Raw genomic sequence first — 20,976 nt, forward strand, 5'->3', positions numbered from 1 at the left:
GCCTTTACTTTTACCACCAGCCTTGATGAAACGTTAGAAAACACACAAATGACACACGTCTCAGAAATTGGAATTTTATAAAAAGGCATTTTTTCTCTTATGTCCATAAAATGATAGAATTCTTGCAAGTATAGAAATGTGTCATAAATTATACAGAATGTTCCTTAATTACAGCTCAATGCAACTTGGTACTTTCCTCCCTCCCTGAAAAACGAGAGAGAACCAAAAAAATAATATATATATAACTGTATATATATATATATATATATATATATATATTTATATAATATAGACAAACCAAATATGAAAAAAAATCATTTCCTCTTTGGTATAAAAATCAGACTCTCACCTTGAGAGACACACAGACAGACATGATGTTGGGTTTGTAAACTGTGCGGCCAGAAGGGACCCCTGCCCTTTCCCCCCTGCCCAGTGCACCTCCCAGGAGGCGCCCACATCGAGTGTGAGAGTTGCACACCCCTTCCAGCCACACGCCATCCCTCAGCACCCCCCCCCCCGCCACTGCCAAGACTGAACTGGTACCAAGCAGCCCAGGAGAAGCCTGATGGGCGGTGTGGACAGTGGGGAGGAAGGACAGGCGCCCGGGCCCCCCTCCCGCGGGCTACTGGCGGGAGGGGTGGGACCCCTTGTTTACCAGAGGGAGGAGCGTGGACCCCGCCGCAGGCTGGGTGCGGGTGCAGGAAAATGCCAGAGGAGGAGGAAGGGAAGACAGGACTCTGCAGGGAACCCAAACCCACATTTAAAGAAATCTTTGTTTTTAGGACAACATCTTACACCCAGCTTGACGTCACTGAGAAGGACAGGCCACCCTCCCAAGGCCCCAGCCCAATACCAGCAGGACTCAGGACCCAGGAAGGGACGTGTGTTCGGGGAGGGGTAGCACTTCACTCTCAAGGTGAGGAAGGAGACTCCGATGGGACCAGATCCTCCTCTGTGCTCCACCAGCCCCAAGGGCCCACCAGCAGCTGGAGGCCCGGGCAGGGGTCCCACCCCAGCCACCCAGCCACCCCGTGCAGCCCGGTGGCTGGGGGGCGGGGGGGGAGGGACCCTCCTGTGGACCAGCCCCCTCTCCTACAACATAAAAGTCGCTCAGAGGCCCCCTCCACTTGCCAAATAAAAAAGACAAAATGGAACCAGACACAAACACAAATCAAGGAGAGACGCACACGACGTGAGGGGCACGCGGGCCCCAGCAGGTCCCTGGCTTCCCGGCGATACATTCTCGTGTAATTCAGGAACAGGGGCTCTCGGCCCCTGGGGTGGGGGTCGGAGGGAGTAAAAAAATACAGAGATTTGAGCCTCCCCACGGGCCCCGGGCAGGGCAGGGGTGGACCCAACCTCGGGCCCTTCTGTTTTTGGTTCCGCTTCTGAGCCCTGTCTGGGCCGGAATCCGCAGGGAGGGGTGGGGGGGGCGGGGAGCGTCACCCCTTCAGGGGCTTGTCAGGGGGGCTGCCCGGGCTGTCGCTCCTCTTCCTGCGCAGGCTCTCGATCCAGCCGGAGCCGGAGCGCGTGGCGAAGCCAGCCAGCCCCAGGGAGCTGAGCCGCATGTTCTTGCCGGACATGATGAGCTCCCCGAAGCCCTCCTGGTGGGCAAAGGCGTAGCCCGAGCGGCGGGAGCTGGTGCGGCCGGGCCTCCGCGTGCAGCGGTGCTGGGCCCTCTTCTTCCTCACCAGCTGGCTGTAGCGCACCTGGGGGGGGTGGCGAGGGGCCGCGTCGGGGGAGGACTCCTCGGGGAGGGGGCCCGGAGCGCCCGGGACAGAGTAGGGCGGGGCATCTCTCGGGACCACCAGGCGGCCCGGAGTGCGGGCACCCGAGCCCGGGGACTTTCTGACACGGGGTCCCACCCCCAAGCAGACAGCCGGGCGCTCACCGTGTCAGAGAGATCGGGCTTCAGGCTCAGCTTGAGGAAGCGAAAGGCGACCACAGGCAGGATGCAGACGACCGTGGTGAGCGCGATGGTCAGCCACACGGTGGGCTGGGCCAGGCTGCTCTGGGCGTTGCCTGCGGACGTGGGGGGCCACAGGCAGACGAGGGGCAACCCACGTCAGCTCCCGAGCCGTCCCCGCCGCCCAAACGTGTTTCCCCAGAACCTCGGACCTCTACCGGACGCCTCTTCTGCCGTCTCACGGCCCCCCTGCACCCCCACCCCTACTCCCTGCTCCAGGGCCTCCCGGCTCAGGAGATGCCACCCCCCGCTCAGCTGCTCCAAAAGCCCCGAGTCAACCCTGACTCCTCCCTCGGACGCCCCGTCCACCTGGGAAGGTGGCCGCGGCCGCCTGCCTCCCTCACGCCCTCACCCAGATGGTCACCAGAGCCTTGCTAACTGGTCCCATCTCCACCCTTGCCCTCTGTCATCCACGAACCAGTAAGAGCCGCCCTTCAAAGAACCATCGGGTCTCTGACGCTTCCCTGCCCCTAACCCTCCACTGACCTCCGGCCATATTCCAATTATACTTCAAACTCCTGACCCTGAACTAGAAGGGCTTAACGATCTGGACCCATTCTTACCCCCTGACACACACAGCCAGGTCCTGCCCGCCAGCCTCCCCTCTGCTGCGGGGACCCCTGGGGAAGCCCCCTCCCTTCCGGCTTCCTCGTCCTGGCTCTCTCCCCCCAGCTCTGCCCCCCCTTTATTCACATTTCTCTGTGCCGGTGTCCCTTCTCCAAGGTCTTCCCTCACCGTCCCTGTCCCTCTCCACCCTCTTACGGTTTTCATAAAACTTACTACTTCTAGACGTTTTATCTGTTGATGTGTAAGCTCTCGTGTCTCTCACTGAAACACGAAATCCGTGAGAGAAAGGATGTTGCCTGTTTCTGTCAATTCCTACAGCAGGTGCTGACTAGATGCCCCCGGGACAGACAAAATCCCCAGCACCCGGGAGAGTGGGAGGCGTACAGCAGGTGCTGACTGGATGTCCCTGGACAGACAGACGGACAGACCCCCACCACCAGGAAGAGTGGGAGGCATACAGCAGGTGCTGACTAGATGCCCCTTGGACAGGCAAGATCCCCAGCACCTGCGAGAGGGGGAGGCATACAGCGGGTGCTGACTGGATGTTCCCGGATGGACAGACGGACAGACCCCCAACACCTGGGAGAGGGGGAGGCATACAGCGGGTGCCACTGGCCACCACACTGCTGTTTCTACAGTAACCCTTTGACACCACGCCCCTCCCTTTCCTCACAAAAACAACAGAAAAAAGCTCCTGGTAAGTCAGCAGCACGTCTGACAGCCTGACGATCCACCCGACGCCTCGGATGTCCTACCTTTCCAGCCATTTCCGCTTCCGGCATTCCGGCCTAGAGTCAGAACCCACAGCCCGGGCTCCGCTCCACCCACGGCAGCCTCCTCTGTGGGGCTGCCCCTGACCACCCCATGCAGTCGTCTCACCGGCCTGGAGGTCGGCCCCTGCTTGACCCTGACGTCCCTCTGAGCCTGACCCCGCGCGGCCTGGTGGGACCACTCCTCACCGTCACGCCCTCTGAGGGCCTCGCAGAGCGCCTCGCACACAGGAGCTGGACAGACGCCCCGTCAGTCTGGAACAGCTGGCCCCCCCCCCGGACTCCAGCAGCAGCCCTGGGGACTCACCCACGAACCGGAACTGGTTCGGGAACATGCGGAAGAGCCCATCGCTGTGCATGGCGAAGAGAATGGCGAAGTAGACCGCCAGGCTGCCCCAGATGAAGAAGTGGTTGATGGCCGTCCAGTAGCCCGTGTCCAGCCCGATCTGCGGCAAGCGGTGGTCACAGGCAGGCGGAGCGTGCCCCCGTGCCCCTCCCTGCCCAGGGCAAGCCCCAAGGCGGGAGCGGGGGCGGGGCTCAGGTCCCCCCTCACCTGCACGCTCACGACGATGACCAGCGAGGTGGCCACGGTGACTGCGAAAGACTGATAGTCGGCCAGCTGGGCGCCGTCATCCCGCGCGGCCTCGGCAAACACCCCGTAGGGGAGGAAGAACACGAGCACGGATGCGTAGATGCCCTGCGCGATGCAGATGAAGAACTCCCGCTTGTTGAAGAGGAGGTTGAGCTGGCCCGGCTCGTATAGCTTAGGGTACTCCATGCTCCGCTGCTCGGGGACGTCCTGCAGGGCAGGCCCGGGAGGCCTCAGGATGGGCGAGGGCACAGCGCGCCTCGGCCCCCGCCCTTCCAAATTCTTTGCCCGAGAAACTCCACCTCGAGCCAGCTGTCTCCCCCCCCCCCACCCCCCCGTCTTTGTCCAGCACCCCAAGGGGTCACGGGCCACTGCGGCCAAGCGCGAGAGCCGCCTCCCGAGGCACCACAGGCAGTGGGGACACGCGCCGCCATCCGCGCAGTCCCTCCCCACCCCGCTGGATCCCCCGGCCCTCCTGACCTGGTCGAAGACCCCCATAGCCAGGACCGGAAGGGAGGTGTACACGATGTTATAGAGCGTGATGAAATATTGGTCGTAGACGGTCTGCAGAGAGAGCAGAGAGCAAGAGAGGCGTGAACAGTAGTCTCTCTTCAGCACAGATCAGGCAGAAACAGGATGCTGAGCGGCACGCGGCGCCCATGGAATTTTCTGGAACCTGTCTCTATTCCCTCGACAAACGTTGGTTTTTGTTTTAAGTAGGCTCCACACCCAGTGGGGGGGGGAGGGGCTTGAACTCATGACCCCAAGATCAAGGGTCTAGTGCTCCGGCTGAGCTGGAGCCAGCCGGACCCCCCCCCGGGACAACCAGACGTGAGCCAGACAACAGCCGGGCCCTACGGGGACTGACCGACGGACAGGATGGAAGGCCTGTGCCCCGAGGAGCTCAGACAGGTGAGCAGCAGGCCCCTACCTGGGCTGAGAAGCCACAGAAGAAGCCAAACCAGAAGTGGACCATGGTGAAGGCGAAGTTCTTGTAGAAGAAGTAGCAGAGGAACTTGCACATGCGCAGGTAGGACCAGCGCCCGTGCACCAGCAGGAGGCGCTGCAGGAACTTGAACTGGGAGAAGGAGTAGTCGGAGGCCAGCACCGCCTGGATGCCCTCCTGTCCGCTGATGCCCACGCCAATGTGGGCCGCTGCAGGGACGAGTGGGGACGGGGTGGGGGGCGGAGGCCACACGTTCAGAGTCCCCGTAACGGCGGACCCCCCCCCCACCCCGTTTGCACATCCACCCTCACTTTTGATCATGCTGACGTCGTTGGCTCCGTCCCCAATGGCGAGGGTCACGGCCTTCTTGTGCTTCTTAACCAGCTCCACCACCTGTGCCTTCTGCAAGGGGGTCACGCGGCAGCAGATGACGGCCTTGCAGGCACAGGCCGTCTCCAGGAACTCCAGCTCCATGTCTGCCTCCAACGCGTGCGCCTGCAACACAGAGCCTGAGAGAACACCGTCCTCCCCGGGGGACCGGGAGCCACTCCTCCCAGCCCATGAAGGCCACGGCCCTGCGGTGAGGTCACGGGCGTGACAACAAGGGACAAGGGGAGACAGAGCAGGCGCAGCAGCCGTGCGGGGAGAAGCGCTCTCTGGGAAGGCCTCCCCCACGACGCACGGGGACGCTCACCAGGCTGTGCCCGTTGATGACCAGGGCGTACTCCCCAGCGACAGCCTCCAGGACAGACGTGAGCTTGGAGGAAGGACGTTTCTCCTGGCAGGTGAAGCCGTTCCCCATGGTGTGGGGTGAGTCCATCATCTTCTCCCGGGCTTTCCTGGGGGGTCGAAACGCGGCTGTGGGCTTCCGGGACCGGGGCAGGGCCTTGGAAGTGGGGGACATCTGCCTGCCGCGGGCCTCCGGCTACCTGAGCTCCTCCCGCACTTCCAGAACAGTGTGGCCGGTGACGACGAACACCTCCGTCACATCGTCCGTCAGCATCTTGCAGGAATAGCCGATGTTCACAGCCGTCTCTACCAACAGAGAGGCCGACGAGGTCAGCACCCTGTCCGGCCTGAGGTCTGACTCGCGACAGGCCCGGTGCTCCCGACGTAGTTTCCTATGCCCCTCACCTTGCTTGTCCCCGGTCAGCACCCAGATCTTGATGTTGGCCAGCGTCAGGAGGGCAATGGTCTCCGGAACCCCCTGCTGCAGCCTGTCCTCAATGGCCGTCGCACCCAGCAGCTGCAAATCCCACAAGGGGCCCTGACGGGACAGCCCCAGGCACGAGCCCTCCCCGACTCCCCCCCCGGCCCACGCGGCAGCCCGTACCATCATGTCGCTCTCAACCTCCTCGTACACGCTGGCCAGCCTGTCCTCCCGGCTGTCCTGGGCCAGGCTGGCTTGGAGCCGTCGCTGGGCCCACTCCTCATAGTACTCTTCATCCAGGTCCTTGTAGGCCAGAAGCAGGGTCCTCAGCCCTTCCCCTGCGTACTCCTGGGGACGGAGCCAAGGTCACCCCGGCCCCGCCCCTCCCAGCACACGGCGTTCAGAACCGAGGCCCTGCTCCCCACACCTACGTTCAGGTGGTCAGTGGTGGTGTTGAGCAGCTCCTGGGTAGAAGGGTGGAGCCTGTCCAGCAGGATGGTGTCAGCCCCTTTGCAGTAGAGTCGGATCCTCCCCTCTGGGTTCCGCACTATGCCGCCCACAGGAGGAGAAAGTCCCAGACTCAGGCAGGCGAAGACCCCCAGCCTCAAGACACGAACGAGGACCCCCCGGCACACCTTACCCAGTCCGGGCCAGGACGCTGCCCCGCATGCCCCCAGCAGTCCACTCCCGGCCTCACCTACGACCGACATCCGCTTGCGGATATTATTGAAGTCCAGGATGGCCAGCAGCTGATAGGTGACGGCGGTGCCCATCTCGTGGACAGTGATGGTTTTGGGGGTGCGAGAGCGGAACACGAAACCGAAGTTCCTGGCCGCGGTCACCAGGGCCCCCTCATCCGGGGACTGGGCTTTGTAGTACAGCTCTCCTGTGTGGGCGGGAAGGACACACACGCTGGAAGCGGCCACCTGGAGCCACACGTCCCGCCAGGACCCCCCTGCCTGGCCGCGCCCCAGGACAGACTCGAGGCTCCGAGACTGCCCGCCTCACCCTCGTTCTTCTCTTCCGACATGACGGTATGACACAGGGAAAGGAGCCGGAAGAACTCATGGGTGTGGGGGTCCCCCATCTTGACGGCCTCCAAGAGGGTGGGGTCCCAAAATAAGAACTTCTTGTCAGCCAGAGGATTGAAGGAGAAGTCGACGGGCTGTGGTCTCTGCAGAGGAAAGGGGGCAGCAAGCAGAGGCTGGGGGTCAGCCTCAGGCTGCATCTGGGGGGGCTGCCCCCACCCTGTCTCCTGCCCAGAGGATCCAGATGCTGCCCACTGTGAACCCCCAAAACTCTCACTTCTGCTACCAGTTCTCCCTGCAAACACCCGTTTCTCCAAGCAGCTTCTGCTGCTTGACCAGAGAACGCACCCCACTGTCTACACCCACCGCTACCGGTCAGGCGACCGGTATTTAATCGGCACGGAGAGTAACCCTGGAGGCTGGACCTTACCTCTCCCAATTCAGCTTTGTGTCCCAGGACATCAAACACGTCCCCTACACACTCCGGGACAGAAGGAGAGACGCGGTCAGAGCTCTCTCAGAGCAGCAGAGAAGCCGGCACAAAATCCCCACAGCGTCGGGGACCCTCAACCCCAAACCCTGAGCCAACTAACACAGATTCGCACCCCTGACTCCAGGCACCTGGGCCTGAGGGTCACGGCCCCCGAGCCCCCCATCCCTGACCCCACCTGCTCTCCTGCCAGGGCTCCCCGGTCCCCGCAGATGCTGGTCACCCTACAGGCCTAACAACAGATCAAGCCCCACACGCCAGCCGTGGGCCCGAGCTATTACAGAAAGCAGAGAGGGGCTCACTGTAAGAGCCAGGTCCCACACACCCTGTCCCCAGCCACCCCGTGGCTCGGCCGCCCCGAAGACACAGTCACATTCCAGAGACTCACAAGGGCCCTGAGCAGCAGCACGGGGAGCCGCACGGACGCCCAGCGTCTCGGGCTTCACCTCAAGCAGCCGGGGAGCCCCCTCCTGCCTGGGGCCAAGACCGGGGTGAGGGCATCCGCAGAGGGCAGGGGAGGGGCTCCGCGGCCGTGTCCTGACCAGGGGTGCCAAGCGCACGCTCTCCTGGCCCCCCAGACCCAGCAGGACGGAAGCGGGACGGGGGCCCCAGGCCCTCGCCGCGTGCCCTACCGTAGCTGCGGCCGCGGACGGAGCACTTGTGGAAGACCATGACGTTCTGGGTGAGCGTGCCCGTCTTGTCGGAGAAGACGTACTCCACCTGGCCCAGCTCCTCGTTCAGGGTGGTGGTGCGGGCCTCGGCGGGCGTCTGCTTCTTCACGCAGAACATCTTCCTGTCCCAGTTGATGAAGTAGCTGTGGCCCAGGCGGATGACCTCCACGCTGCAAGGGGCGCGGGGGCAGGACACGAGGCTCAGGCAGGAAGCCGAGGAGGCCCCCACCCACAGGGGCCTTCGCCGCAAGCCCCCCGCCTGGGGACGGACGGACGGACGGACAGAGTGGACGCCTGGGCAGGAAGGGCAAGGACGGCCCCCGACCCCGACCCTCCGGCGCTCTCCGGACAAGAAGGTGCACGGGGCCTGGGCAGGCAGGACACACAGTGCAGGCAGACAGAGAGGGACCGCGGACCAGGCTCTCGGCGAGCTCTTACCTCGGCGCTAGTAACACAGAGCCCGTGCGGAGAAAACAAGAGAAAGTGTGTGAGGAAAGAAGAGAAGACAGACAGACAGGGGGGCCCTGGCGCTCACTGCCCACAGCGAGCCCTCTCCTTCCGCCCGGCTCAGGCCTCCGGCTCTCTGAAAGGGCGCAAGGCGGCCGCAGACGCCCACTCCGTGTGGGGAAATAATGCCGAGCGACAGGGCGCTTTCCACATCCCAGGGTCCTCCCCGTCCTCTTGCCTGCAGGGCGCTGCCTTTGGGGTACGGACTGCCAGCGCCCCAGGGAGGCGGCCGTCGGGCCAGCACACATCGGGGCGTGGGGCACACCTGGAACCCTGCTTCTGACCCGACCGAGGCTGGACCAGGGTCCAGTTACCCGGCAAACGCGCAGCTGGCTGGACGTGTCTTCTCGGCCTTCTCCCCACCGAGCGGGTCGCGCCCCCCAACACACCCTGGAGCCTGACTCAGCAAGCGGCTTTCTCAGGCTGCAGCCAGGGGCACTGGATCCGAAACCCAGACAGCAAGCCGACATGGGGGAGAGTCAGATTGCAAACGAGAAAGCATTTCAGCAGAAACGAGGAACCAGCGATGGCAGCAAAGCACACGGTCCACGTGAGGGCTCACAGGAACCCCCTTCGAAAGCTTATTTTCCAGTCTAGTGTCTCCTGTCAATGGAGTATCAAGGCGTCCCTACAAAGAAGGTGGAACCGGACTGTTCCCGTTTTACATGTGGCCACACCGCCGCTCAATGACCTAGAAAAGCCCCCACTCTACCCCCCAGGGCGCGTCTTCTCCCACTGCCGTGGGGGGGGGGGGAGGGGCGGCAAGGGAGGACTACCTGGGGGTGCCTGTGAACCAGACACGGCACGTGGGAAGAGTCCCGAGCACCCGGAAAGTATTTCCTTCCCAGCGTCTCTGGTCCCCTTATCTTAAGCACAAGGCTCGAAGAACAAAGGGAAATTTCCTCCTTCCTCTCTTCCTACTCCTTCCTCCCCGGCGGGTCCCTGTCAACATTCTCTTCACCTCAAACACCCTAGAGATCTGCTACATCCCGGTCCGGCTGCTGGCCATCGACAGCCAGCGCTTCCCGAAGCATTCCTGGGATCCGCTGTAAAGAATCTTCCGATGGTTTACTACGAAGTCTACCGGCACAGAGCCAACACCCTCCAGGGCGAGGACCGAGACCCTGGGCCCCGGGCTGCCCTCTCACCCACTCCCCGGTCCCGCCCGCATGCCTCCCCACTCGGGCTCCACCTTCCCTCGGCCCAGCCGCCTCCTCAGATGTGTCCCGACCCACTGCCCAGCGAGCGATGCCCTGCCCACTCCTGTGGGACTCTGTGCCTCCCACACGGCATCGCGGCGGGAGGGCGGCATCTCCCCTCCCCCCAGCCGCCCTGGAGGGCGCCCACAGCTGCGCCCCATGCCGGCCTGCAGGTAGGCTGACTTCACAGCCCTCGCACCCATCAGGGTTCAGATGGCTCCCTCCCCAGACCGACACTCGGAAGGAGGCCCGTTCCTAACACTCTCTGGAGGTGGCACAGTACAAAGGTGGTGCGCAAACGACACGTGCCCAAGAAATCCACACGGATCTTGCTCTGACACGGTCCAAAGTGCCGGAAGCCGCGCGAAGTCTGCTCCACGCGCAGAGGATCAGAGGGCAAGAAGCTCGAGGCACAAACAGCAGGTCTGGGTTCCTCCCCCAAAGGGCTCACCTTCACAGAAACGTTTGCCTGGGGGCCACCTGGGCTGCCCGGCAGACTCCGGGGCGCAGCACTGCGTACCTGACATAGAGCGATATGGGCACGACGGTGTTGAGGATGATGATGTAGGACCAGAAGGAGAGGAAGCCAGAGAAGAAGGCACTGTCCACCGCCTCGTCCCAGGGCAAGTAGACCTGGAAACGCGTCCCGACCTCGTGCTCCCAGATGGCGTTGCCGATGGCCAGGATCACCCCCATGCAGACCAGGAATCCAAAAATCTGGCGACAAATGAGAAGCAGAGGCTAGGCTCTACTTGGGAACCCTCCGAAATCAAGCACCTCCCTGAAGGTCACCACTCATACGTCCACACCCTCAAAAGCTCAGACATCTTTAAAATGGCGGCATGCTCCAGCGGGAAGCGGCCAGAACCGGTGACCGTCACGCGGCCTCTCCCCGAACATCTTGCTTAACTGTATGATGGGGAAGCCCCAACAGCCGCGCAGCTCCCCAGTCTGCCACCACGGAACCTTCCGAGATGGCGAGAACGGGTGTGAGCAACCTGCTCCCAACGTAACGAGGCAGTTTGGTGGAAACCACCCATTTACTTGGGCTAATTAAGCTTCCACAAGCCAACAAAAACGTCCAGTTTCTGTGACGTTCGCTATCTCGTACGGAGTACCAAAAAGCTTTTTCAATCAGGGAAGCAAACGGTGTCTTCACAGATGCAGATTACCGTGAATAGAAAATCTTCTAAAGGTTGTAAAAAATTCTTTTGAATGTCTGAATCTGGGGAGTGCCTGGGCAGCTCAGTCAGTTAAGTACCCGACGCTTGATTTCAGCTCAGGTCATGGTCTCATGGTTCATGGGATTGAGCCCCACATTGGACTCTGTGCTGACAGCATGGGGTCTGTTTGGGATTCATTCTCTCTCTCTCTCTCTCTCTCTCTCTCTCTCTCTCTCTCCCCCTCTCTCTGCCCTTCCCTCCCTCTCTCTCTCTCTCTCTCTAAATAAACAAATAAACATCTAAAAAAAATAAAAATGTAAATCTTGGGAGTCCCTGAAAAAGGATCATAAAAAAGTTTCAGTGGTCAGAAGAAAAAACTGACACCACTCTATTTCCAAAGCAGCATCCACTGACAGGAGCCACCCAGGTGCCCAAGGACCGCCAGGGGCGATGAGAGCCTTCGTGCGACAGGCTGAACCACGCTCCCAGAGGCTGGGTCTCCACAGACCCTTTGAGGCCAGAGCAGAACCTGGCCCACCGGAACCTGGCCCAGCCTTCGCAGGCTGGCAGGAGGGCAGGGGCTCCAGAAGGGGAGGAGAGCCCAGCAAGGAGCTCAAGTTTCTAGCCAGACAAGACGAGAATTCAGGAAGTGCCAAAAACTAAAACAGAAACTTTTCCTTTGGGGTCCTCCACTCTTAGAAGTCGGGGAAAAGGCCTAAAGGAACTTTTTCTTTCCCCTCCCTCCCCACCCCACGGAGGCCTCCCTGTCCCTCTGGCAAAAGCAAACAGAAGGTCACAAGCTGCACAAAGTTACCACCGTGACTGGAACCCAGAGAGGGGAAGACGTGATTTACTCCCTTCAAGTTCTTGATTCACACACGTTCCTACGGGTTTTTTAAACAACATCCTCCAAGCCTGAAGGGGGCCCGAAATCAACACTGCCCGTGAGTGGCTGACCTGCCGGTGGCTTTAAAACCAAAACCTAGGGGCGCCTGGGTGGCTCAGTCGGTTAAGCGTCCGACTTCAGCTCAGGTCACGATCTTGCAGTCTGTGGGTTCGAGCCCCGCGTCGGGCTCTGGGCTAATGGCTCAGAGCCTGGAGCCTGTTTCCGATTCTGTGTCTCCCTCTCTCTCTGCCCCTCCCCCATTCATGTTCTGTCTCTGTCTCAAAAATAAATAAATGTTAAAAAAAAAAATTAAAAAAAAAAATAAATAAATAAATAAAACCAAAACCTAAAGCTCCACTGCTGACCAGGCAGGCAAGGCGGGAGCACCGGCCCGGGCACCGGAGGCCAGGGGCCTGTGTGAGGACTCACCCAGAGCACCAGGGTGTTCATTAGGCGATCAATACTCGTTCTCTTGAACTTCGTCCTGCCGCTGTTCTGCATCAGCTTAGTGTCAGGACCTAGGAAGCAGTGGCAGGGGCTGCGGAACGAACAGCCCATCTGCCCCCGGGCTCCTGCCCGTGGACCCCAACTGCAGCACGGGAGTGGAGGAGACAGAGGCTATCCCGAGGCGCCTCCCACGTGCCTGAGGGCGGCCGAGGCTCCACTGCTTACTCTTCTTCCCCTGCACCCCAGGAGGCTCACCTGCGAAGACCACCAGCCCGAAGCACCACTCGGTGTTACGCAGCACGCAGCCCCGCAGGAGCATGTTCTGGTTGCTCAGCGGGAACTTGCTCTCCTTCCAGTAAAGGACCCCACTGAACTTGTCCAGCTTGTTGTTCGGAGGCTCGCAGACCACCTCACCTGAGCGGAACGCAGAGCACCGTCACCGCTGGCGCCGTCCACAGTCTGACGGCGAGGCGGCCGGCGGCCAGACAGGTACCGCCACACACGGCCGGGAGCACGCGGACCCGGGCAACTTTGGGGAGGAATGAATGGAGATCGAAAGTCACGGACCCTCGGGCCCAGCTCTGGGGACTGTGTTCTACGGCAAGCACGGCATAGGCCACAAGTTTACCGAAGCATTCTTTGAGCGGCAAAAAGCTAGAAACAACTGAACAGTCGAGGGGCAGTTGAATACAATACGTCGATGGCGCAACTTGACGCAGTTGCTACACCGAGGTACGTTCCTATAAATAACGGTAAGACACAGACAACGAATTTAATAGCTGAAACAAAGGCAGGACGTAGAGATCTGGGTACAGTAGGATCCCACCGCTCTGTGCTCACAGTTGCCTGAACACAGACAAAGCGCGGACGGATACAGTGTGCCTGGCCGTCTAAAGAGGGTGGAGCTGGGTGGTTTTTCCTTACACCCACTACGGCTCCTCTTGTTAGAAGGACTACGTGTCATCATTTGGAGCTGAATGAGAAGAAGAAGAAACTGAATTTCTCTCAACATACACAGCCAGGAGGGAGCTATCAGCCCTGAGGACCCCCGGAAATGGCCATGAACTCGAGAGCCGCCTGGCATCCTGACCCCCACCGCCCCCCTCCCGCCAACCACCACTGCGACAAAGACAGGTCCCGGGAGCTGCAGCACAGCAAAAAGGAAAACGTGCAGGTGAAACCTCAAAACCCAACTCACGTCCTCTACCTGAAGGCCGCTCCCCCAAATCACTCACCGTCAAACTTGGCGAGCCTGCTGATGTCCCCCAGCTCCGAGGTGACCGGAATAGCCTGCCGCACTTTCATGTTGGTCTCTCTGGAAGGACAGCATCCCTGAGTCCTGGTTCTCTTCCCTTCCCCCACATTCCACCTGGGGGCACCTGACCTCAGGGCATCGCCCTCCTCCACATTACTGAGTGGCTCAGAGCCTTCAACCCCTAAAGTTTCCAAAGGGTATAGATCCCAGACCTGGGAACCTCTTCCAAAACACAAGCCTCCTACCCTTAAGGAGGCAGAAGATGTGTGACACCAGGCGTCCGACTTACCCATCGAGCTCTGCTGTCTCGATGTAACACAGACCGTGGGGCTCACTGCTGGAAAGGAGGAGGAGATCCGCCTGGAGAGAAAGCCTGGTGAGGAGCCTGAAGACCATCCTGCATCACAACGCACGCTTCCCTGGTCCCTCCCTTCCCTCAGTGTTCTGGGTTTGCTTAGTCCCAAGCATGAATGGCCAGAAAGGAGTCAGGCCCAGGTGCGCTAAGAGGACAAGAAGTTTCCCACTCAAGGAAGTTTCCTTCCATAGGTGTTTAAGAGGCAGTGGTAAACCATGAAAGACTTGCTTCTTTCTGCCAAAACAAAACCAAAAACAAAAACAAAGGGAAGAGCCTCGTAGGCCTAGAGGGGCACCTGTCCCTTACCGCCACAAACTGGTTATTCTCCAGTTTGATGATATCGCCAACACGGACGTTCATCCACTGCTCTTGCTGGAGGCTGAAGCAGTGACCAGAGCAGAGAGGTCAGGAGCTAGAGGAAGTCCCGGGGACCCTTCCTCCCGAGGGCCCTCGGTGGCCAGCAGGCACTCACCTTCCATCGATCAGCACTTGAGACTGCCGGTTATTCACCTGGTTGTCACTCTTGTGGCGGAACTGAAGACGGGACAACGGAGACAGTGAGACACCGCCCCCGCCTTCGGGGACCGAGAGGACTGCGGGATGCAGAGAGCGCCGCCCCCACCTTGTGTGCACCTGTCCACAGATCTACCCCCTCCCTGGCTCTGGCTCCGCCCCCGGCCCCGGCCGAGATATCAAGGACGTGGAGGACAGCGAGGCGGGAGCGGAGGCGAGGAAGGGGCGCGGGGACAGGAGCGACTCACGTAATCGTCGGTGGCATCTTTCACAGCTGTGATGGCGAGGACAAGGACCAAAGGCACAATGGTGGTGAACCAGGACAGGGAAGACACCTGCGGAATCAACTACAAGGGCAAGAGGGCTCTGAGGCCCCATCCACGCCAGTGCTCCCGCCCGACCTCTCTCCCCCTGACTTTACTCGGCTTCGTGAGCTGCAGAGGGTCGGCTATAGGACGCTCACCTGCAGAATGAGAAGGAACAGGAAGTAGGTATTGGCCACTTCCTGGAACTGCTCGAAGAGGTTGACAGGCAGGAAGGTGAGAATATTGTACTTGGAGGTCTTGATGCAGTTACTCTACGGCAGAAGATGACAAGGCGGCTTCTCACCATGACCCAGAACCAGAGGGAGGCTGCACCCTCCCCCTGCACTTCCCAAACCTCTGCCCCCAAAAGCCAGCCACCACAGGTGTGGGAGGAGGAGAGGGCAGCGACCAGGGAGTCTCATGGGCTGCACGTGCCCTCCTGCGCTGACAGGCGAAGGAGCGAGAAGTTAGGTTCAGCGGTCGCAGGCGGAGCGGTGCCAGGAGGCTGCCTGCCCCCCCCCCCGCCCCCCCAACCCAGGCCTTTGCCCTTTTGCACGCAGGAGGGGAGCAGGAGGGGAGCAGGCGGCTAGTCACTTACCGCGTACTGGAACTTCTCATTGTACTCTCGGTCGTTGGCTCGCGCCCTCCTCTCTTCTTCTGCAACAGAGTGACGCGGCACTCAGCGGGGGCTACCGGCCGCCTCGTCAGGGCCTTCCGCTGAGGGCCCGTGGCTCTTTCCACAGTACACAGTTTGAGGGAGTCGATCCCACGCCTGAGGTGTCCCTCAATTCTTCCCTCTGGTCCCTGTCACCACCAGCCTGGCCACGGGGCTCTGCGGGCATTTGTTCCCAGGACAAGACAGCCTCTCCCTCTCCCTTCCTCACCGACAGCAGCAAGGCTGCTAGGGGCACTCAGGTCCCCTCCCCCGTCCCTTTAATTAACACCTTAGGCTTTATGGCCTCAGGAATCCCCAGAGAAATAGCAGCTGAAGACAAAAAGCATCCTTCTCCTGGGAGCACCGCCCCCCCCATCCCCCCCAGGTCCAGCCATGGTGGCCCTGCTCCTATGCTCCTAACCTGCGGGGGGGGGGGGGGGGGACAGCAAGACAGGGTCACCGTGCTCTACAACCGCTCTGCCTCTGCGGCAGCATCCCGGCCCACGGTCCCACGTGTGTACCCCCTACAGGAGCCTCTGCTTGTCACATGTCACCAGCAGCGCCTTCTGACTGGCCCACAATGACATCACCTTATTTCAAAGCTCCTCTTCAAGTAGGAGAAGGGGGGGTCAGGGATACGGGTCATGCAGACCAAGACAGGGACGAAGGAGTCAGGAACGGGATGTACTCTGAAGGGCTGTTCCGAACTGTAACCCTTCCTGTGCCATCCGCACTTAAACAACACAGTTGCCACTAACCAAGTGACAATTGAGCAACACCTATGCGGAGCATCCCCCAACCTGGGGCTGCAGGCAGCACGTTTGGGTCCCGGAACATGGGGGCGCCCAGTGAAGGGCTCCCCAGCCCACCTCTGTCCCAAGGGCCAGAGGCTGAGAAGGGGGGGTGTCTTGGGGCAGTAAACACCGCATCGGGCCCGGGCTGGAGCCAAAGGCAGCATTCCAGAGCCTGCCCCTCCCCTCTCCAACCCTCACCCCTCCGAGCCCGCCTGCAGCAAAGCCTCAGACCACAGCATCCTCTGCCCACTCAGCGGTCCGTCCTGTCCCCGTCCCCACGGGGACACTTCACTCCCAGGAACTGCCGCAGCGCAGAGGGGGCCCCTCGGGCGGAGACTCCTACCAGGGAGCGGCAGGGACCTGGGGGTCTGGAACGGAGAAGCCCAGGAAAGGCTGGGGGCACCAAACGGGAGGGCGCAGAGGGGAAGCACGGCTCGGGCGGCCGCCAGGCGCAGCTCCCGTTACCTGTCCCCCAAGAGGGCTTCTTTCTGCTCCAGGAGGGGGGCGCCCCGGCCCGGGCCCACTTCTCGGGCATCTCCTTGGGGACCGTCATGATCCCGGTTTGAACGGGGGCAGAGCGGGCAGTCTGTCGGTCTGTCCTCGGCCTCAGCAGCGCCGACGCGGCGGCCCCCCCGGCAGGCGCAGGAGCCCCGGCCGCCGGGCGCGCGCCCCACCTGCAGCCCCGGCCATCCCCGCGACCGCCGCCGCCCCCAGGCCCGGTCGCCCGCGCGCCCCGGCTCCGCCCCCCGCCCGCAGGGCAGCGCCTGCCAGCGCCGCGTAGGCGATGCCTCCGAGCCCCGCCCCCGGGGGGGGGGGCCTCCCGCCAGTGTCGTCCGGGCAACCGCTTTCCTCCCGCCCCCGCCCGCAGGAAAACCCGGCGGGAGGGGGCGCCGAGGGAGCGATGCGCTGACAAGATGGGAACACGGCTCCCCAGGCCCAAGACGAAGCCTCCCGAGACGAGGGGCAGGTGCCCCCGCGACCCCGCTAGGACCACAGGGGAAGAATTCGGGCATCCAGGGGAAGAATTCGCGCCCCTAGGCGCCCCCCCCAGGATGGGCGGGGCTGTGAGCCACCCTCCTTCACACCCAGCCAGTGGTCCCCGTTCCCTTTGCTCCCTGAGCCATGGTAACACCCAATCCCCACGATCCCGCGATTCCCCCCGCCCCCGCCCGCCGTCTTACCTGGGGGGCGCTTTTTTGCACACAGCGCCATTTCACCCAGCAAGGTCCCAGCAATCCCATGGGAGACCCTGCAGGAAGGTGACACACGCGTGAGGTCAGAAAGCCGGGGTACCTCTTTATTCCCCTCTTCACACTCCTCGGAAGGTTCCCTCCCCCAGCTCTGACCTTCCCCCACTGCCTCCCCCAGGCCTCGGCCCTGGAAGGGGGTGTGCGCGCGCGTCAGGACTGACGCCTAACAGAAGCCAAGACCTACAGGGAAAGGAAGTGGCCACACGGGAGGGCACAGCTCCCCGGAGACCCATCCCAGGGGAACGGACGCCGGGTGCCCTCCGCGTGCCCTCCGGGTGGCCGGGCTCACTGGAAAGCAGAATTTCTACCAAGGGTGGGGCCGAGGGAGCCCGGGCCAGGAAACACCTGGCAGAGCCTCAGGAAACGGGCCGCAGCTCCGCCCTGCTCAAAATTTACACCCCCCAGCCCCCACCACTGGGGCCTCCATTCTCACCTCCTGTGCTCACACCTCCCAGCCCATTCTCGCCTCCTCTAGGGCTCACACACCCCCCAGCCTATTCTCACCTCTAGTGCTCACCCCCAGCCTATTCTCATCTCTAGTGCTCACCCCCCAGCCCATTCTCACCTCCTCTAGGGCTCACACACACCCCAGCCTATTCTCACCTCTAGTGCTCACCCCCAGCCTATTCTCACCTCTAGTGCTCACCCCCCAGCCCATTCTCACCTCCTCTAGGGCTCACACACACCCCAGCCTATTCTCACCTCTAGTGCTCACCCCCAGCCTATTCTCACCTCTAGTGCTCACCCCCCAGCCCATTCTCACCTCCTCTAGGGCTCACACACACCCCAGCCTATTCTCACCTCTAGCGCTCACCCCCAGCCTATTCTCACCTCTAGTGCTCACCCCCAGCCTATTCTCACCTCTAGTGCTCACCCCCAGCGCTCACCCCCCAGCCCATTCTCACCTCCTCTAGGGCTCACACACACCCCAGCCTATTCTCACCTCTAGTGCTCACCCCCAGCCTATTCTCACCTCTAGTGCTCACCCCCCCCAGCCCATTCTCACCTCCTCTAGTGCTCACCCCCACCCCATTCTCACCTCCTCTAGTGCTCACACACCCCCAGCCCATTCTCACCTTTAGTGCTCACCCCCCAGCCCATTCTCACCTCCTCTAGTGTTCACACCCCCCAGCTTATTCTCACCTCCTCCAAGGAGCTCACCCTAGAGGCATGGCCTTCACTTCCTGAACACAGCCCCCAAGCCACTTCCTCTCAGTGTGGGTCAGCTGCCCTTTTGGGCCAGCAGCAGGGCCTTGCCAACCCCGGTGGGGAGTCGCCCTCTGTTGCCCCCACAAGTCCAGCCCAGTCAGGGTGGCAGGAGTCGCAGGCTCCGGGAGCATCAGTCACACAGCCCCTTGCTTCCTTCCATCTTCCCCCGTCCCTCCCTTCACCTATAGAAGTAAAAGGCCTGACCTATAAGGCGGGGTCACAGAGCCTCATCCCTATCCCCAGCATGACCCACAGGAAACTGCCGGCCAGGCTCCAGGCACTCTTGTGACCCCTGCCTCTGTCTGGATAAAAGTCCCCCCCGCCGCCCCCCCCTCCCCCCGTTCGTTCCCCTGACTCCAGTCTCCTGTGCACAGCCTGCTTGCCTGTCAACCCAAAAAGATACTAATTGCCTGTCTGCCCAACCTCTGTAATTACAGACTCAGGCCACAGCCGGGGGCCCACACCAGCCTCCGTCCCTTCACTAACCCTGACTCCCTATCTGAGCCCCAGATCAGGCAGAAATCCTCCCAGACCCTCCCCAAAACCAGCCTCCAAGGGTGCCTGGCCCGGGAGGAAAAACCTCATCCTCGGTTCAGGGATGCCAAGCCCTCCTCCAGGGGCCCCGGCCAGGGTCTCCACCCAGTCTGGAGTATGAGTCACGGCAGGGTGGGGTGTGGACGGAGAGCGTAAAGGGGAGGATGGAAGGGTGGGCACCACAAGCTGCAGCCCCACCCTCGGCAAGGGAGGCAGTCAAGAAACACCACTGGCCTGAAGATGTGGGTTTGGGACCCTATGAAGGAATTAATAAAGGAACCACACACCCTTTTAGGAGTCAGGAAACTGCACGCGGAGCCCAAAAGTTGTTTTACGCCTCAGACCCTGGGAGGAACCAAAGTGAGACTTGGTCCCAGACCTCGTCCCCAGAGGGGGGAAGGGGGGGGGGGCGGAGGGGCGGACTCATAGGGAGAGAACAGCAGTGGCGACCTGGAACAGGGACCCTCTCACTCCTCCCAAGCCTCACACAGCCTGGGTTTCCTGAACCATCAGGCCCACCGGCCACGTCGTCCTGCCTGTCGCCCTGCCCCAGCCCCCTCTGCAGCCACATTTGGGATAAAAATAGCCAGTTCTGGGAAGAAGGCAAGATCCATGGAGGAACACGGCTGCTCCTGCGGGACCGGTCCCTGCTGCCTTCCAGCCCAAACCCTGAGAGGCTGAGCCCTTCCTTCCGAGGAGGCAGGCAGGTCAGGGGGAACAGAAGGAAGAGGAATCCTAGACCCCCGGCGACCCTGCCACCTTACATCGCCAAGGACGCAAGCCAGGACGCGGCCCCCAGCTCCTAATCCCCAGGGCCCCTCGCCACGGCACCCCTGGCAGTCCGCACGCACAGAGACCTCCTCCACCCGCAGAAGACCAGCCCGAAGCCCCTTCTCAGGGCGCGCAGACCCTCGGCCCGGGGTTACTGCGCCGTGCCCCCGCCCTTAAGCACCCCACCCTCCGCCGGGCGCCCAGCTCCCGGGCACCCCATCCTCCGCCGGGCGCACGCACCCCAGACCCCCAACCTCCCGGGCCCCTCATCCTCCGCCGGGAGCACGCACTCCGGACCCCCAGCCCCCCCATCCTCCGCAGAGCGCAAGGCCCCCGGACCCCCAGCCCCAGGCCCCCCACCCTCCGCCAGGCGCATGGCCCCCAGACCCCCAGCCCCAGGTCTCCGGACCCCCATCCTCTGCCAGACGCACGGCCCCCGGACCCCCAGCCCCAGGTCTCCGGACCCCCATCCTTCGCCAGACACACGGCCCCCGGACCCCCAGCCCCAGGCCCCCCATCCTCTGCCAGGCGCACGGCCCCCGGACCCCCATCCTCTGCCAGGCGCACGGCTCCCGGACCCCCATCCTCCGCCAGAAGCACGGCTCCCGGACCCCCAGGTCTCCGGACTCCCATCCTTCGCCAGACGCACGGCCCCCGGACCCCCAGCCCCAGGCCGCCGGACCCCCCCAGCCCCAGGCCGCCGGACCCCCATCGTCCGCCGGGCGCACGGCCCCCGGACCCCCGAGCCCCAGGCACCCACACCCTCGCCCCCGCGACGCCCCGCCCGCCCCGCCTCACCTCTCAGCGCGCCGCGCCCGGCGCCCGCCCCGGCCGCCCCGTGCTGCCCATGCCGGGGGCTGCGGCGGGGGGCGCTCGGCTCGGCTCCCCGCGGGCTCCCGCCCCCAGCTGCAGCCCCGCTCCCCCGGGGCTCGGCCCGCTACTTTGTGTCAGTTTCG

General features: G+C 62.3%; 1 protein-coding gene across 4 annotated transcripts; it reads right to left on the reverse strand.

Annotated features, from left to right (window-relative positions):
- Positions 1 to 265: 265 nt before the first annotated feature.
- Positions 266 to 20,900, reverse strand: ATP8B2 (ATPase phospholipid transporting 8B2). Of its 4 annotated transcripts, none has more exons than XM_042925272.1 (28): positions 20,819 to 20,900; positions 17,438 to 17,505; positions 15,406 to 15,464; positions 14,966 to 15,079; positions 14,751 to 14,849; positions 14,462 to 14,523; positions 14,296 to 14,368; positions 13,924 to 13,994; positions 13,615 to 13,694; positions 12,635 to 12,793; positions 12,362 to 12,450; positions 10,404 to 10,600; positions 8,139 to 8,347; positions 7,447 to 7,490; positions 6,997 to 7,162; positions 6,686 to 6,874; positions 6,420 to 6,535; positions 6,172 to 6,336; positions 5,973 to 6,084; positions 5,768 to 5,873; positions 5,533 to 5,677; positions 5,150 to 5,333; positions 4,824 to 5,047; positions 4,373 to 4,456; positions 3,857 to 4,102; positions 3,611 to 3,749; positions 1,892 to 2,022; positions 267 to 1,709 (listed from the first exon to the last, which is right to left on the reverse strand). In XM_042925272.1, exons 2-28 carry the CDS (start codon positions 17,466 to 17,468, stop codon positions 1,443 to 1,445), a joined length of 3,561 nt encoding a protein of 1,186 aa, XP_042781206.1. In that variant the 5' UTR covers positions 17,469 to 17,505; positions 20,819 to 20,900; the 3' UTR covers positions 267 to 1,442. The 4 variants fall into 4 exon arrangements, with proteins under 4 accessions (XP_042781203.1, XP_042781204.1, XP_042781206.1 ...); XM_042925271.1 differs by lacking the exon at positions 20,819 to 20,900 and adding an exon at positions 17,691 to 17,799; XM_042925269.1 differs by lacking the exon at positions 20,819 to 20,900 and having other exon boundaries at positions 266 to 1,709; positions 6,172 to 6,291.
- Positions 20,901 to 20,976: the final 76 nt, after the last annotated feature.

Source organism: Panthera leo, chromosome F3 (genome assembly GCF_018350215.1).
Source record: "Panthera leo isolate Ple1 chromosome F3, P.leo_Ple1_pat1.1, whole genome shotgun sequence".
Taxonomy (NCBI): domain Eukaryota; kingdom Metazoa; phylum Chordata; class Mammalia; order Carnivora; family Felidae; genus Panthera; species Panthera leo.

Coding starts and splice junctions, on each gene's coding strand:
- ATP8B2 (XM_042925270.1), bottom strand. CDS start 16,809: ATGACGGTCCCCAAGGAGATGCCCGAGAAGTGGGCCCGGGCCGGGGCG. Junction 8,348..10,403: donor CCCATATCGCTCTATGTCAG/GTACGCAGTGCT, acceptor CGCCCCTTGCAG/CGTGGAGGTCATCCGCCTGG. Junction 5,048..5,149: donor CGACGTCAGCATGATCAAAA/GTGAGGGTGGAT, acceptor TCGTCCCTGCAG/CGGCCCACATTGGCGTGGGC.